Source organism: Colias croceus, chromosome 6 (genome assembly GCF_905220415.1).
Source record: "Colias croceus chromosome 6, ilColCroc2.1".
Lineage (NCBI taxonomy): Eukaryota > Metazoa > Arthropoda > Insecta > Lepidoptera > Pieridae > Colias > Colias croceus.
In genome coordinates this window covers 6,978,897-6,996,756 of record NC_059542.1, presented here as the reverse complement: position 1 = coordinate 6,996,756, position 17,860 = coordinate 6,978,897, and the positions used below count along the sequence as shown (strand labels likewise).

General features: G+C 32.4%; 1 protein-coding gene across 1 annotated transcript in view; it reads left to right on the top strand.

The window, feature by feature from the left end:
• The window catches only part of LOC123692597, a 65,632-nt gene that overhangs the window by 33,306 nt on the left and 14,466 nt on the right, over window positions 1-17,860 (top strand). Inside the window, exon 3 of the mRNA XM_045637359.1 lies at window positions 1,111-1,273. Coding sequence (XP_045493315.1) covers window positions 1,111-1,273 — 163 coding nt within the window. The remainder of the gene's footprint in view (window positions 1-1,110; window positions 1,274-17,860) is intronic.

The window sequence follows — 17,860 nt, the reverse complement described above, 5'->3', positions numbered from 1 at the left end:
GTTATAAATTTGAATTAACAATGAAAATAAGACTCACCTAACGTTATTTAGCAATATGCCATGACATGTTCTCGTCACCGAAATGAAATTACTTTATTGTGATTAAGCAGACACCTACAGGTTACCATTATTTACATGAAAAAAGAAACCTTTTAACCAGCTATAGGAAGATCGATAAATTGTAAATTACAGTTACAGTGTTTCGCTGTTATAAAATGTACGTGACGTACGCCACGTGTTGCGAATCTTTACGTTCAAGATCATATTAAATCGTATTCCTGTTATGTATAAAACGACTTATTTCAAATAGCACTAAAGCATCCAAAAGTCTGCGATTAAAAGAAATACGTATTGAAAGAAATATTTTCCTTTAAAGACTACGAACCCGTTTATCAAATGTTTGAACATATTGCCGTCTCGACATAAATAATTAGTCGAGCTATAGCGAATAAGCTCACCGCGAGTAATTGCGAAGCCAGTTCCCTGAATCAAAAGTCATAAAGCCTCGACCCTCGCTTTTACATGAAACAAACCGAATAAATTCACTAGCTATGTATTCTATTTCAGAGTAAAACCTTTTTTGATCCATGACTCATGCATGCGTTGGAAACACCTGGAATACCTCTAATGATTGGCTGTAATGGCTAGTAGTTATCTTTTTATGGCATCAAAATAAAGACATAAAATTTATAAATATCACATGAAAATGTTTTAAATTTCCAAATTGTTACTGAGTCGTAAAATTCATAGGTAGGGAATTATTATAGGTTCATTGCCGTGCACAAAACCAACAATAATATAAAGAGAAAAGATACAATCCTACTTTATAATTTACGGCTTTGGGGATGGCGAATGTTTATCCATTTTCAGTTCACCCGACGTCCGAGTTTTAACTTTTGGACAGCTGTTGTTTGTACAAAGCTGCCGTACGTAAATATCGACATTTTATAGGCAGAATGAATTTACGGCATTTTAAAATGTACATATAATAATTATTATAATAGTTACTCTTTGTAGCATCATTTTGATTCGACAATACATTTGAATTTGTATTTAACTCTTTATAATTATGTTTGTTTGTTTTCGTTGTTAATTGTGTGTGTCTTTCAGAACACGGTTCCCCGCACCTGTGGGGAGCGAACAGCAAACGCGGGTGGAGCCGCAAGCGCACATCAGCACCACAAATGAGTAACCCGCAGGGCTCCATGCCGCGAGTGGCGCTCGTGCTACGGTCGAGACGCAGCTGGCCTGTCGCTCCTCAGTCTTATCGCAGGTACTAAAGATTGGTTTTAAACACTTTTTTAATATCTAACCTTTGATTACAAGATACATAATGTTCACATTTAATTCATTTTAATACACTGCTATCATACTAGTTACTATGAATAAAAAAAAAAATATAATCATTGGATTTATCTAGTCAATAAAGTTCATTTTGTTTGTGTTTACTGATAATATAATGGGATGGCTTAGCTGATTTTAATGATGCTTAAGCTGGATGTTAGAGGGTTGTAGAGCAACATAATCTATACATATAATAAATCTGTAGAAGGGTCAATTCTGTACATTGAAAATATTGAAAAAATAAATAGCAGGGGGTGTTACTGGATTGATACCAAACCCAAATATGTGTTTAAAAAAATTTTTGTCTGTCTGTCTGTCTGTCTGTCTGTCTGTATGTGAAGACATCACGTGAAAACTAACGGTTCGATTTGGATGAAACTTGGTATAATTATACCTTATTATCCTGGGCGTAAAATAGGATACTTTTTATCTTGGAAAAATACGTAGAAAAAAAATTATCTTAATTTTTCAGTTTTATCCATAGACATTGTTCTGTAGAACCGCGTACACACGTTGCGTATTATTATAGGTCGAGCCGTATTTGGTCTTTATAATAGATATTTATAAGATGTCATTGTCAGAGTTACTCAAAATGGAGAAATAAACCATCCACGCGAAGACCGACATCCGCGCGGACGGAGTCGCGGGGGAAGCTAGTATTATATAATTTTAACGTTGTACATATTATTATAACGTTGAGCATCAACCGACATTTTGTAACATTTAATTTGTGAATACTTTGAACTTGCTTAGAACGTTCAAGAATTACTAACAAAAATAAGTTAAGTGAGATAAATTTTATGGGTTCCAAATGGGAAAGCATTTTCTTTCTTCTTAATTTGCCTTCCACAAACTGTGAATGATTTACGACAAAGTTTACGTGTCTACGTAAAATCTGTAAGCAGGCATTATTTTGGCGAGATGACTATAACATTCGATATTAAAAATAGAATTTCAGACGATATAACTCAAGGAAAATTTAGGCAATTTACAATATTTAACGATGTAATTGATTGAAAGATCGCTTACAGACTAAGAACGCGAGGTCACGTAGATACCTTTTTTATTACCTCATTCACTCAGTCTTTCAGTTTAAGCGGTTAAAACTTAAACATAATCCGTTTTTTATTATAATAGAGTGTTTGGAAATCTATTTTGAAGTTATAATTATTGGTTATTTAAACGCTGACAATAAAATAAAAAAAGAACTTAATACTATACTCAATTTTATGTAAATTATATAATAAACATTAAACGTATCCTTATATAAAGAGAACAACACCATGTATCTTAGCATACTGTCCCTGAGTTTTCCTAGCGACACAACTCATTAGAAGTTTCTAATTACAATGAAATGAGGGTGAGAGACGGATGGTTAATTATATTTACTTTTCTCACTCAACTATACAAGTTTTATTTCCCTTAACTCTGAGACTGTAACCACTGAAAAGGTAAAAAAAAGCCTCATAACTTCAATAATATTCTTTGAAAACAAGCCTCCCGCCGTGGTCATGTTTATTGCTATCCAAAATTGAAATTTATGGGCATTTCCAATTTAGATGGATACTCGAATAAATGTAGGCTATTCTTTAAAAAGAAAATATATTAAGATACATTATATCGTTTTAGAAGTAGTGGAGAAAAAAGGCTGAAATTCATTATCAAATAAAGTTTACTATTGTTTATAATAATGACTATAAAAGTTACCATGTAATAAAAGTATGCATAATAAAGGTATGAGTAATATAGAGTTTCTTAAGAGTTTCTACTATACCATTTCATTTTCAGGACTATCTGTTGAAAAAATTGTGTTATGCAGGAAGAACAATGAAGATAAGAATAGTAATAATTAAATAGAGCCTCCACAGGGAGTGCTTTTAAGGCTGCAGTATTATAAAAGTCATAGTAAATTTTCTTAAAAATGCGTTTTATTTTAAATTATTTTTAAACAGAAATACTTACCGACTTATCGTCTTAATATAATATGTTATCTATGATAATGTTTAAAAGTATTGATTATAAAAGATCTACTCATGTTCCAGTATGATGTAGTTATGGGCACTGTTATGGACTTACATCGACTTAAACAGATTTACCGTATCTATGAACTTTATGCTTAAAATGTTTTAACTGAACCCGCGGGAATATAATCTAATGTAGGATCCTACAAGACTGCATTGAGTTTTAGTATGTAAATAAGAAATACATATAATTTTTATTCTGTGTATTAAACCAGACGTGACAACTGATAAACGTTACATGGGTAGAAAATCCAGCCCTTGCAGTGAATTGAAAGCAGCAGTAAACAATAAACAACCATTCTCAGCGGAATTCTTGTTTAATCTGTGGAGCTTCGTTTATTTAATGGCGAATAAAATAGTTTTTGTTTTATCCAATACTTTGAGTGCTATAATTATTAAAATCTATTTAGCATATAATATATTAATATTTACATGTTCTATGCAGAATCAAATTATCAGATACACTACAATCTATACAATGCCGTCTGATCGCACCTCAAGGACTACAAAGATTAATTACCTAGGTACCTTATAAGAATATTTCATAGAACAGAAAAAATCGCATACAAGGCGATATTTTTTTTCATAAGAGATTTCTCATTTTTATAGCATTTAAGTGCATATAAATCTAAACAACAAAAATAAAGACATCATATTTTTCTGTACTCATACTTTTTTTTCACTCTAATATTACAGAGATTCTCCCGCTCGATTGCATCATAAGGTGTAACAAACAACTACGCTAATACGGTCATCAAAATTTTAGCACTTATCGTGTTTTATTCCATTACTCACTATTACCACCTATTACCGAAGAACTTTTACGCACGGTACGCACGTAATTGTTTCTTCGACGTTTCAACTGGAGGGACTAAGAAGGTTTAATAAGCGTAAGAAGGTTAATATAAATAGTTTCGTGTAAAACTTATCAGGAATATCAGGCCTTATCTTTATTTGCGCTCTTACATTTATAACAAAACATCATGATAAGAAATGATAAAAATACATAATTATTTATTCTGTCAATACAATTAAACGATTTTTTTAAGTTTGCACTTAATGCAAGTGCTTTTTTTATAATACAAAATTAAAATTATCTGTAGTATGTTTGTTCATTGCTCAATCGACTGACGATCGATTACCAGAAATTGTGTTTGCAAAATTGAATCAGTTTGCGGCGGCAATGAAAAAGCTTTGCCTGAATATGGTGTGCTGTTTATTTTACTTGATTTTTGTTTGTTTATTTTCAGGAAAATATGAATTATGTAACGATTGCTTAAAATAGTACTTGTTGAAATCATATAAGTAATAAAGTTCTTTCTATCGTTTTTTCTGTGATTAGTTACAAATACTGATTTTAAATATAAAAAGTAAAAAGCAGATGTATTGTACAAAATGCGCTAAAGGCAGTCGTTGCATTGTTTATAGTCGATATGTAGTCGATCCATTTTTTACTGTTACTTCATACAAATAGGCTATTGTTTGGTTAGTGATGTTTCGCCTTATCGTAAAAAATGAATATTATATCCAGCAATGAGTTCGCAGAAGCTTTCCATAATATATAATATCCAGATATATTTAATTTATTAATTTAAAAACAATCTTGATTGTCTGCAATATTTTGTTATTTCCTTTAAGTTTTAGACATAAAAATATGTAAAATTTTTAAGAAAAATTTCAGAGAAATATCTTAAACATACTATGATTATATTTTAAACTGAAATTTACGTCGAAATTACAAAGTTGGGGCTGTTAAACACCCAAACAGTAATTAACAGTTCCTTGTAATATAATAAAATAATAATAGCTCGTTTACCGAATCCACAACTGACCAGCATATGTAATTAAGTTATGATAAGTAATTTCGTGTCGCTATTAACAATTAAATACTACATTTATTATGAGAATTATTTGCTTGTCTTGGTTTTCATCAAATAATATAGGTTTGAAATTTTCCATCTAAATATTGTAGAGATATATCATTGGTATGGAGAAAGGTAAATACATATTGTTAGATACTATACGATTCATTTATCTAATAGAGGTCAGAGTAAGACATTAATAGTATATTAATAGACTTGGGTATATATCCTATTGTAGTGGTATGTTCGTAATATTAATTCTAGGGTTAACAATAGTGACTCAAGATGTAGGCAAGCGGTTGAAATGTAATACCACAGATATTGAGATAGGTATACATAAAATACTAAGTAAGATATCTCTGATTGAATTGAGATCAATTCAATAAATTATTACTTGTCTTTCACTGTCAATAAATTACACTTTTAGTGCAACAAAAGATTTTTATTTTCAAAGTTTAGCATTTAAAAATGTAGATAAAATACACAATGTACCTAACACTTGAAAAATACTAACGATGTATAGATACATCTTTATACGTAAAAAAAATTGAATTTGATACAATATCATAAAGTTCAAAATGAAACTTGAGTCAAGAACCATATTATTTATTTAATCTAGTTATCTCAACTAGTTGAGTTTGCGGTGGAGTCTCAGTGATTAGTTTAAACAATTTGAAAGGTGTTGACACGGCCTGATTGAAGTTAATTTGAAATTTGTTAGAGAAAAGGGAAAATCTTTCCAGTATGTTGTCAATTCGGCTTCCAATTACAAACGTATAAGTACCTAGGGCTTCGAATTGTGTTAACTTTCTTTCAACGATGAATTTTGTATTAACTTTCAATATCAAGCGTATCTTGTAAAAGGAATGTCATTTTCATGCATGATAACATATTACATATAAGTTGTATAAACCTAAGCGTGTGTAAGCGGTACTTAATGTTCTCTCCGAAATGTAATTACGTCTTACGAAAACGCCGTCGAAGTACTTATAGCTTGGTAAAAGTATAATAAACAAAACACACCCTAACAATTTGTGAACGGCAAAGTATTTTCGATAAAAATCATTCGTGTTTTAAACGCTAAGTGCTCTTTGCGAAAAAAGAGTTTGGCTCAGGAAATACAAACTGATTCAGTATTTTCTTTAAATAAATAAATCCTTTATTTGCCTTATTACAATATAATATTACAGCATGTTTTCGCGTAATCATTATTAGATAATCAATTAGGCATTAAATATTACATTTAAAAGTTAAAATCGCTCGATGTATCCACACAAGTTGCGTCTTATTTGCCTCTTTGCGCTTGCCAAAATCACACAGAGAGATTATGATAGGTAATATTATGGTAATATTAAGTGATGGACTGTGTAAATAAGAATACTTGAAAAAAATAATATATCGCCATGTACATTGTACATATTACTATCCATAAATTGCTGGCGATCATTTCTGGAAAATACTCCTTTATATTGCTCTTGTACCCAGATTTCAGTGTAAGTCATTTAAATAAAATCTAAGTATACAAAGTTCATTCTGAATTGTTCTACACTTTTCATTATTTCTCTCGGTTTTGCAAATAATATAGACACCGGGGAATGTTTCCTTGACAATAAAAGTTAATGTGGGTAAAATATGAGTTTTGAAGCAAAAGTCAACTAATCAAAGCCACATTGTCGTGGATTGGCGATTTTACACTCAATTTTCTAAGAATATATTTTAGGAAGTTTTTAGGGAGCATTGTTTTGTCGCCACGATTTGTTTGTTTTGTTTCAACGCCACTCCCTCTCAACGGATTTACGCACTTTATTTTCATTGGGAACTATATTTTCTATCACCAAAATTTATATTTGTCATCAAGTTGTATCACCTAATAAATAGATCTATCACCACGAAATATTTTCGTTCTCAGATAAACAAAAATTGTTCCCAGGTATGAATTATCAAATAAATGTTAATATGTGTGTAAAATAAGAGATCGATAACCAATAAAATTATATTGCATTACATGAATATAAACTTCGTTCTTATAATAACAGTTTTGTTACTTAAATAACAGCTCTGTGCTCAGAATGGTAGATCTGTCACCAAATAAATCGATTATCGATCCCTGACTCGGCTCCTTTTTATGTGAAAACATATTATTGGATTAGCCTTGGATTAGCCATACGCTTAAAGCTGGCTGATTATTCAGTGATTATTGTTTTTTAACAATAAATATTGATTATTTTAACTTTAATTAGGTAAGTGTTTTATCTACAAATTATTATGCTAGCCATAAGCCAGCTATTAAACCAGAGCTGATTTTTCAGTGGTTATTATTTTTAAGAATAAATATTGATTATTTTAACTTTAATTGTTTTCTAGTAACATAAAATGATTTATTGGTGATCTCTTTAAATTAGTTTGCTTAAATACTTATTAGGACACACCTATTATAATACATACAAAAACATTTATTTGGTACTAGACCTTGTATCTCAGGATTTTAGGTGATTTATTGTGGAACTGATTTTGCATTGTTTGGTGACTACATTTTGGTGACAGATCTACTATTTTGAGGACAAACCCTATTATTTAAGAAACACAAAACTAATTATATTGGTGATAGCTTAAATGATACCCATTTTCATTTACCAAGTTTTTAAAGTTTAATTCATTTCCAATCTTAATAAATATTACACGTTATGTTTACCACACTAAAAAGATTAACATAGGGACTGTGTTGCTAATTTTGTATGCACTACCTCGATTTATGTTTTATCTAATCAGCGTTTCCCCTAATTTTGCACGCCTCATAAGCGAAGCGTTGAGGTGGGTACTAGGTACTGTCACTTCGCGCAAAACATCTGATTTTTCAATTGGTGTTATATTATCATCTGTGGTTTATTTATTGAAAACCGAGAATTTGCAACCGAGTACTTGATTTTTAATCGGAAAAAGTACCCTTCTCCGATTTACTCTGCTTTGCTCGTGAAGCTCATAAGTCTTAATGATCACATAATTTACCTTCAACCAATGAAAGTACTAAATTACCTAGAAACAAAAAGTAGAGTATGACAGATTTCAAACTTTGTATTTAAAAGTTTTGGCACTTTTGGTTAACTCGATCGAATATAACCAGAAAAGGCACTCGCTCGCTCGAAATTCACGAATAAGTAGGCAGGTAATGTAAGAAAAAAGTACTAGAAAAATCAAGCAGAGATTTATAGAAATGTTTTATACTAGGTAGGTACTAATAATATTTTTTATACCGTCATGCATAGTCTAGTAGCTTATTACGTAGGTATATATATACAGTGTTGGACGTTTAATTAGAAACAGGTAACACGATGAAGTAGTCATCGAGTTTATTTAACATTTGTGTATTAACGTATTAGAGATAAAGCATTATATCATATGTAATAGAACACCCGTTTATCTAGTTTTATAAGAAACTAGCGGTCCGCCCCGGCTTTACCGTACTTATTGAAATAGACTATAACATTGAATATCTTTTTATCGAACACTCTAAATGATTTGCAATTTTCCTGTAACTCCAGCTTTTGTCAAAATGTAAACTTAAGATTATTTTTCTTGTTGATGGGTCACAAATCTTACTTTTACCCATTTTTACTGCAAAGTTAATTAATTTTCAGAAACTTTTAGATAGAATGTTTAAAAAACGGTGCAAATATTTTCAGAAGAAAAAAATATTGGCAGCATTTCAACAGGTTTTGACTTTAGAACACTCGAACCATGCTGTTTCTAATTTGTTGTCCAGAATGAAAAATACTCGGAATTTAGACGGCACTTAAAGTTGTTCAATTTTATTAATTTATGCTAACGTTTGATTAAAATTTAGCAATTTCTTTTAAAGCTAGACAAACGGGTGTTCTACTACCTACATATGAAATCATGCTTAATCTCTAATAAGTTATTATACACAAATGTCAAATGAATTTGATGACTACTTCATTGTGTTACGTGTTTCTAATTATACGTCCACCACTGTATATATAGTTTACTCTATATATTTTTAAAACATGTGGACAAAATACGTACCTTTATGTATCACATTGATATATTATATGATCAAACCCAAAACTAACGCATTCTCTATCACATAACTACACCTTAAAAGGACCTGTCTTGACTTTTCGTACCTGTTATTAAAACTAAAGCGTATTAAAAAATGTTAAATATATTTATTACTGATTGAGGAGTACGTAGGCACCAGGCACTACGAGAACATATTCGACAAAAAAAATTACAATATGCAGTTAAATATGACTACGAATAAACATAAAAAATATGTATTTTATGATTTGATTTATACAAGATCTCATTGAAGAATGGATACTTTTTTATTATTTTGTGAATAATAAAAAAAATTCTTTCACTCAACGCCATCTAGCGGTAGAGAAGTGTTTTATTTTCAGGCGCTTCGACGCTTTATTTTCAGGCGAAGGGTAATGGTTTTAATATATGATCATAGATGGCGCTCTGGCATCTGTTTAGTGATGGTTTGTTTCGAAAGAGGTCATCTTTGTTCTTGTGGATATTTATTTATAAATTAATGTTATTGAACATTATAAATATTATAGGATATAACAGGACTGAAAGCGAAACGATACGAAATCTTAAGTAACTGGTAAATTTGTAATTTCGTTAAATCTAGTCGAATTAAAAATAGTCCTTATTCTAACGAAAGGATTTAAATGAATGGAGCAAGCGATTCACTTGATTATCACTATATTATGGTAGTCACTGCCAATAATAATCGTAACACTAGAAACACTGCGTAAGAAAGTATTGACGGCTTATCCCATACCCCATAGGCCATAACGGTTTGGAAATGCAGAAGGTGGTAAGTTATCCCACAAGAGTGTAGTTCGGTGCAGAATATGTCCTGAAATACGCACAGATGACGATCGCCATGCATCCATCAGTGGTGTGGATGACATTTCTGTAGTGAATTTAGACACAATTTTTTTCAATCATTTTAAAATACACCACTTATTCCTCTCTATGCAATACCTACCTATCTACTTGTTAGAATGCTTAGAAATGGCATTTGTCTTAATAAAATAACAAGACCTTGTTATAACTTTTTAAACAATGAAGAACCCTCGGCACGAGGTGTGCTAGGACTTTGCGAACATATTTTTATTTAAATCTGTTTATACTAACTAACTATTCGAATCTAAAAAATACTTTGCCAATATTTATCCGCTTTTGAATCTTGTCCTTTTTAAGTCGGATGATAAGTATTCACAAGGCAAATTCCCTTTACGATGTTAATTAACACCAGCAAGGTTGACTGGCCTATACAAATTAATTTCTCCATCTCGGAAAATATTACTTTTTGCTCTATTATTTTTATGTCCAAAGGAGAAGGGTGGCTCTAAATTAATTCTACCTCAAGTGGAAGTATATCCGGAAAGCTTACGTAAGCTGGAAAGGTTACGTACCTGCGATAGGAGTAGATAGTAAATCACGACACAATCTCATTCGCGCATGCTCATTTACCGATAACAGAAACCGAAGAAAGTGCTTTATCAGAAATTCTCTTTATTCTTGTATCTTTAATCATTTGCAATGCACAGCGAAAACCTTCTAAGCCGGATCCAATTGTTTCCCTCAAGCGTGAAAAATCCCACTTCTTTTATAAAAGCTTTCGATAACTACATTTTATGTTACATTACATGTTTATTTTCGTTTATGTATCTACTATTTTTTTTGTAATAGATGTATTAAAATTTTTCCAATAAACGTATTTAAAAAAGTATAAGTGTACAAATCTGGTAAATTTTGTAGATCGTATGGTATGTAGAGGTGCGATATAAAGTTATTTGCAAGGTTGAATTCAGTTATACGACTCGACCGGCACAAATATAATCGCTTGTCATTTTCCATAGTTATGATTCTAAATGGCGGAGCAAATGCCTCATTCACTCTTTATCGACAATATTCAGTCTGGATTATGTATCCGGCATTTATTATAATTTTGCAAAATGCGGGGTTTTGCTTTAGCTGACAGTGAGACTTTTGACGACCATTAATCTTCTTGTTATTATATTAATGTTCAACAGCTTTTATCCATTACGTTCCCTAACTAATTAAGTCTTAAATAGTACCATTTAATCAAAATTAGCGAGTTATTCACTTCACATTTAAAAACGCCGTGTGTTAAATAATATAATGCATTGTATACGTCTTCATTTCCACATTTAATCGAAAATCAATGTATTATCATGTATTCATTTACGTGTACAATAAAATCCTATAAATAACTGTTATTTGAAAAGAAGGCTTTTTACATTAACTTTGTTATTTGTGTTGATTACTAATAGCCATAAAACGTGAAATAATTGCTACAATTAAACGAGCATTCAAATGAGTTAAGCGATCAATAGCCGCCCGTAATGGAAGTTTATTTAATTTATATTGCTTCCAGGAAAGTGGCCACAGTTTCACAATACTGTTTTATGTAAAAGAGCCATGAAATGTACTTAAGCTCGTTTAAGCCTAATAACAACAAGGAAAATTTGCAGGATGGAACACAATGACAGCATAGTTTAAACGCTTATGTATGCACCGTTGAGCAATTAGCATTAACAGTTAAAGCACTGAACAGTAAACAAAGTTGAATCTTTGAGCTTTGGGAAATACGTGTCTTATAGATACAGAGAAGAAAACTCAATAAATAAAATTAATTTGTGAAATATGAACTTAAAGTTAAAGAACTCAAAGATAATTATAAAGCTTTTATATCTACGTATCTCCAAGAATTACGTCCATTCATTGATATGAGATCACCTACCTATGTTATTTTTTTAATACCACTAAAGTAAAATTTCAAACACAGGAGTCCGTTACAATATAAATTATATTTCCAGTTCATTAAATCCAAATCATCGGAGTGAATGTAATATTTTCATGATGGCTCTTTATTTAGCGTGGTAAAGAGAGAAGCTAAGTGTTCTGTGGAAAGTTAATGTTTCAAATATCGACATCGCACGCTCCTATTTTAAGCACGTGAAAAGTAAAGGGGGTGGGAAAAGGTCTTGGGGCGACAGGGTGGCTGGTGTGGGGGCTCGGCGGCATTCAACAGGCAACGGTCGATAGGAGCGGCGCCGCAGCGCCACGCTAACCTAGCCTACGTAGACATTGTCGTACGGCCGATGTCGCTGCTTAATGCTTCCTAAAATGAAACAATACATTCCTTTTAGGCGGTGGGTACACTATTCACTTCGCATTCAACTTATAATGTACCACGTATTAAATGTAGATTGTAGGTATAGTGTGCTACGTGACCTTAAACTGTGTTTATAAAGTATTCATCAGTACGAATGCATGTCCGATATCAATTTACAAATGGCCATTAGAGAATAATAGTTATCAAGGTTTAACATGTACCTATCTATAATAAGTATATTATTTTTGTATCTCTTAATATTTATTTTAACAGTACTAAATGTTATGTTTTCTACTTTTAAAATTATCAAATTAAAAAAAAGCTTTATTACAGATTAAATTAAATACTCCCTTCGCGTAAAGTGAAGATTTTTGGCTTATTTATTTTATTCAAGCAATTTTTTATAGTATTTAATTTAATAACTCAGCCCCCGGAATCACAGACACAATTGTACCCAAAATGGGAAATAATAATGGTTCCGACAAATAAATAAATCTCCAGCTATCTCTGTCCGACTTTTATTCTAATTTACCAGCGTTATAATAATATACCGACAAAAAAATTCAAAGCATACCGAATAAAATACCTAAATTTTGCTGACACCTATGAACACAATCAAATTACATTTCTACTTAAAAATATATTAAACTTCGAATAACAAAACTAAACTTCTGAATAAAATACTGAACCTCCGACGAGATTACTGGGTTACTGACAACAGAGGTCATGTCAAAATAATCATTCTTTTACGAATTTTATGAGTTATTTAATTTTCTAGTGTTGGTTACCAAATATATTTTTTTACTCTCAACATTGATGAAAATACCGATACTGGTTCCGACCGACCGCGCGAACGGCCGGCGTTTGGGTCGCGTTCGGGTGTTTTCGCGTACGTTCGGCGTGACGTCGGAAGTTTCGAGCGCAGTGCGCTTGCAACTACAGCTCGCCGCGTGTTTCGTTTGTTTGTTTACATAAATAATTATAATATTTGTATTTGTAGTTGAAACTAAGGACACTGAAGTATGGATGAGGTACCTGTGTACCGTTCTGACTCTGATGAGGAAGAAGTGGGAGCTGAACCGTCAGTACCGGCGAAGAAGAGCCGTCATATTAAAAGTTGGGTGTTAATCAAACGGTGCAGTGAACAAGAAGCAGAAGAATTTGTGAATGATGAAAAGACTTGGTCAAGAAATTATACGCGGGATAGTGAAGAAGGCCAAAAACGGTTCTATCGTTGTAATAAAGTAAAATCCAAAGGGCCACAGTGTGATTGTGCCTTGTATTTATTGTTTGTGAACGATTGCGAAGATGTTCTTATTTTTAAGACTACTTCAGAGCACAACCATGACCAGATTGGTACGCGAAGTGATTACGGAATTTCGGAAAATGTTAAAAGAGAAATAAATAAGCTGTTTGATTTACGTCTAAAGCCAAAAGCTATATTAGAGGCTCTGAACAAGATTGAAGGGATAAAGGTCCCTTCTAAAAGGCAACTTAATAACTACTTATATGACAGAAGGCGCGAAAAGTATGGAAGAGCTACAATTTACTTAGGTGAACTTGAAAAGTGGATTTTCGATCGAACAACTATTCCCGATGATGAAAATGAAGTTTTTGTGTTTAGCTATTACGTGCTAGAAGATAAAGTACCAACTTTTCGTCTTGCATTGTCAACAAAAAAATTACTCAACATTGTTTGTTCCACTGACGTACTTCACATAGACGCCACCTACAAACTCATATGGCAAGGGTTCCCTGTTTTAGTTCTTGGTACCACTGACAAGAACCGCAAGTTTCATCCGCTTTGCCTTGGTATCTCCACAAATGAACGTCAAGAAGATTTCCAAATGATTTTTGGTGGCCTCAAAGAAAAGGCACTAAGTTTATTTGATCACATATTGGAACCTAGAGTTTTAGTTTGTGACGCTGCTCAGGCTATAATAAATGCTTTCATAGAAGTTTTTGGTAATGCACCTGTTGTTCGTATGTGCTGGGCTCACGCGAAGAAAAATATGCAACAGAAAGTTCAGAAAACCGTCCACAAAACAAAACAGAAAGAAATCATACAGGACATAGACACGCTACATAATGCTACATCATATGAAGTATTTAATGCTGCGTCACAAGCATTTGTTGAGAAATGGCAGACTCAAACCGAGTTTGTTAACTACTTCCAAGAAGAATGGTTGAAAAAGCATCCGAATTGGTTTTTAGGTGCAGCGCCGTGTTCACCTGTCACAAATAATGCGTTAGAAGCTTTTAATCGGAATATTAAAGACCACAACACCTTACGTGAACGTTTTCCGCTTTCACATTTCTTGGCCATTGCGACTGAGATGGTTGGTCAATGGTCTATACAAAGCTGCAAAGAATCTTTACCTGAAGAACCTACTATTGAGCTAAAGGATTGGACTGATGGTTATTGCTGGGCAAAAAAAGATTTAAAGATAAAGATTTTATCATCCAACACAGCATACACAGAATACTTGATCCCAAGTAGCCAAGTAGGAGACGTAAATTACGGCGAACAGTGGTTAAACTTCGATGATTACAAGAGGAAACATTTTGCTTTCTGGAAAGTCAAGGTCCCAAAAAATGGAACTGAAAATGTAAATTGGAAAAAAGGATCCTGCACTTGCCCGCAGTTTTATAAAAAATACATTTGTAAACACCTTCTTGGGCTCGCTATCAGATTGAAACTCGCGACTCCGCCTTTGGAAGCGAAAGCATTACCTATAGGACAAAAAAGAAAACGGGGTCGTCCTACTAAATCCAGACCTGCTCTTATAATTCAATGAATTCTTATAACGCGAAATATTATTAAGATTAGGTACTACTTACCTACCTCTTTATTTTAGGTCATAAGAAGAAATGATGACATTTTCTACTACTGATTAAAGAATATTTTAGATATAATAAACTGAATTTTATTTTATTCTTTGCTCCCTGTACCTGTAGTAACTAGAATTCATGATTATAGTAAGTACATTTTTGTATTTTTAATAACTTTCTGGACAAGCGCCAACAATAGAAATTTAAGTATAACATTGTAGTAAAAATAGCACAGAGTTTATGAAAAATTAAATGTAATTGATGAATTTCTAGTTGGCAAGTAAAGGTAATAATTACAAAGCATTGTTATCAGTAGAACATAATTTTATATGGTAAAAAAGTATTACAGCAATTAACAGTCATAAGATTTTTTCTAAGATTTAAGTATATCATTCGGTCGTTTCGTCATTTTTAGTCGGACAGAAGTAGTCGGAGATTTAGTATTTCGGGCAGTAAATATTATATTTTTAGTAAGGACATTTTTAAATTTATTATCGGAGCTTTTATTACTACCCATTGAAAATCTATTGTGTCGTGGTCGGATCAGGCCGCTCGGGGCTCAATGGGTTAAGTCAAATAAGTAGTTAATATATTACATAATAGGAACATCGAAACGTCATCCATACTAATATTATAAATGCGAAAGTAACTCTGTCTGTCTGTCTGTCTGTTACTCAATCACGCTTTAACTACTGAACCAATTTGCATGAAATTTGGTATAGAGATATTTTGATACCCGAGAAAGGACATAGGATAGATTTTATCCCGGAAATCCCACGGGAACGGGAACTATGCAGGTTTTTCTTTGACTGCGCGGGCGATGCCGCGGGAGGAAAGCTAGTTTTTAAATAAAATGCAGTTATCAAAGGTATTTTTTCATATAATAATTAATGAGGTCATGTAGAAAGTCTAAACTATGAAATAGTTTCCTTTGATTATCTAATTAAAATAGAAAAAAGTTAATATTTCGTTGTCTACGATGAGAAGCGGCACGTGGCGTCAAAACTTCGTAGCGCGGGCGATTGGTACTAACTTAATAATAAATAGAAAAATTAAACTGTGATTGAATCTAAATTTGATTCACTGATTGAAGTGAATGAAAAAAAAGAACATTTTCTAAAGTCCAGTTCAGCTGTTCAAAGCGCACATCTATTCAAGTACCTATTCATATTGATAGAGTTGAATCGTCAATGTAATGAATTGATGTTGAATATATTAAAAGTATACTTACGGTTATAGAAATCTGTACACCAATAAAGTCAGGGCTAATATCCTAATTATTTTCTATTAGAAGCCTTTTCCCATCCTTCATTAACATGTAACCTAAGTAGATAATAGTGTGAAATATTATACCGTATTCTTTGATAATAGATGGGATTAGGCGTTTGATTAGGCGTCATTCTTTATTCCGCGATCATAACACATACATTTTACTTTATCGAACAATAGTAAAATAAGTACATATTTTGTTGCCCTCGTCGATTTGGAATAATAATTTATCTTCGACAGATTTATAAAGGCTCCCGATAGATAGCAGCGTTTCATTTTGTCCTGGATATTGCGTGAAGTCCGCCTCAGGTCACAACACGAAATTGCTTGCAACTACGGTAAAGGAAAACACGACAATGTATTGCAGTGCATTATGGGAGCTTGAGCTTTCCTTTCATGTCCTTTCATTGGTTTTCGAGAATGCGAACTTGTTTTGATTTATGGTTAGTTTTTTCATTTAAGGCATGAGATGATTAGAAATTTATATTTTGTAGTTATTCCACTAAAAAGAGAAGAGTAAATAAATACTATTCAGGAAAAATGTAACAAACATGAACCAGACGATTAGAAATTGCAAGATACTCTAAATTTTGTAGCAATCTCTACGAAGATTATAAATACGCGTATGTTCGTATTAGGTACTACCGTAATGTTTGGGTCCTATAATCTCGTTACATAAGCCTTATGCTGTATTCCGGGCATGATTCCAAACTTTGGTCTGTTAATTCAGAATTTCACTTCGTAGCACTCAATAACATAGACTCGGACTGTGGATGGAACTAAGCTCGCTGAACATTTGCAACCGCTACGAACAAGTTTCAAGTAATAAATAATATAAAGAATTAAAAAGTATGTTAATTTCTTTTGTGTTCGATTACATTCTTGTCTATATATTTTAAGCAAGCTGTTTTGAACCTTGATTATTACATACAATATGAATAATGTACCTATACATATTCGCATCTTTATAATTATACTGTTGTTGGCGTGTGAGCCGTAACTCAATCGGTCCATCAACACTCAACCAGATTAACGTCATCACTGGGGTTAACGCGATAATACTGAGATCAAAACGAGATCGATGGGTCTGGTCAAAGACTTTTGTTATTTGGTTTAGGTAATTTTGCTTCTTCGACATGTGTAAAAATATTGTGTTCGATATTAAATTTTGCGTTGCGTACAACTTTTAGTCCAAACTAGTTAGTAAAAAAGTTAACAAAAATATTACAAACATTTGACTATTTGGAGACAGAGAAAATTACAACTTTTAAAAAAATATAATAAGAACTGAGGGAAATAAGTACACGCTCTGCACTCACACACACAACACACACACACACGCTAACACACATTCA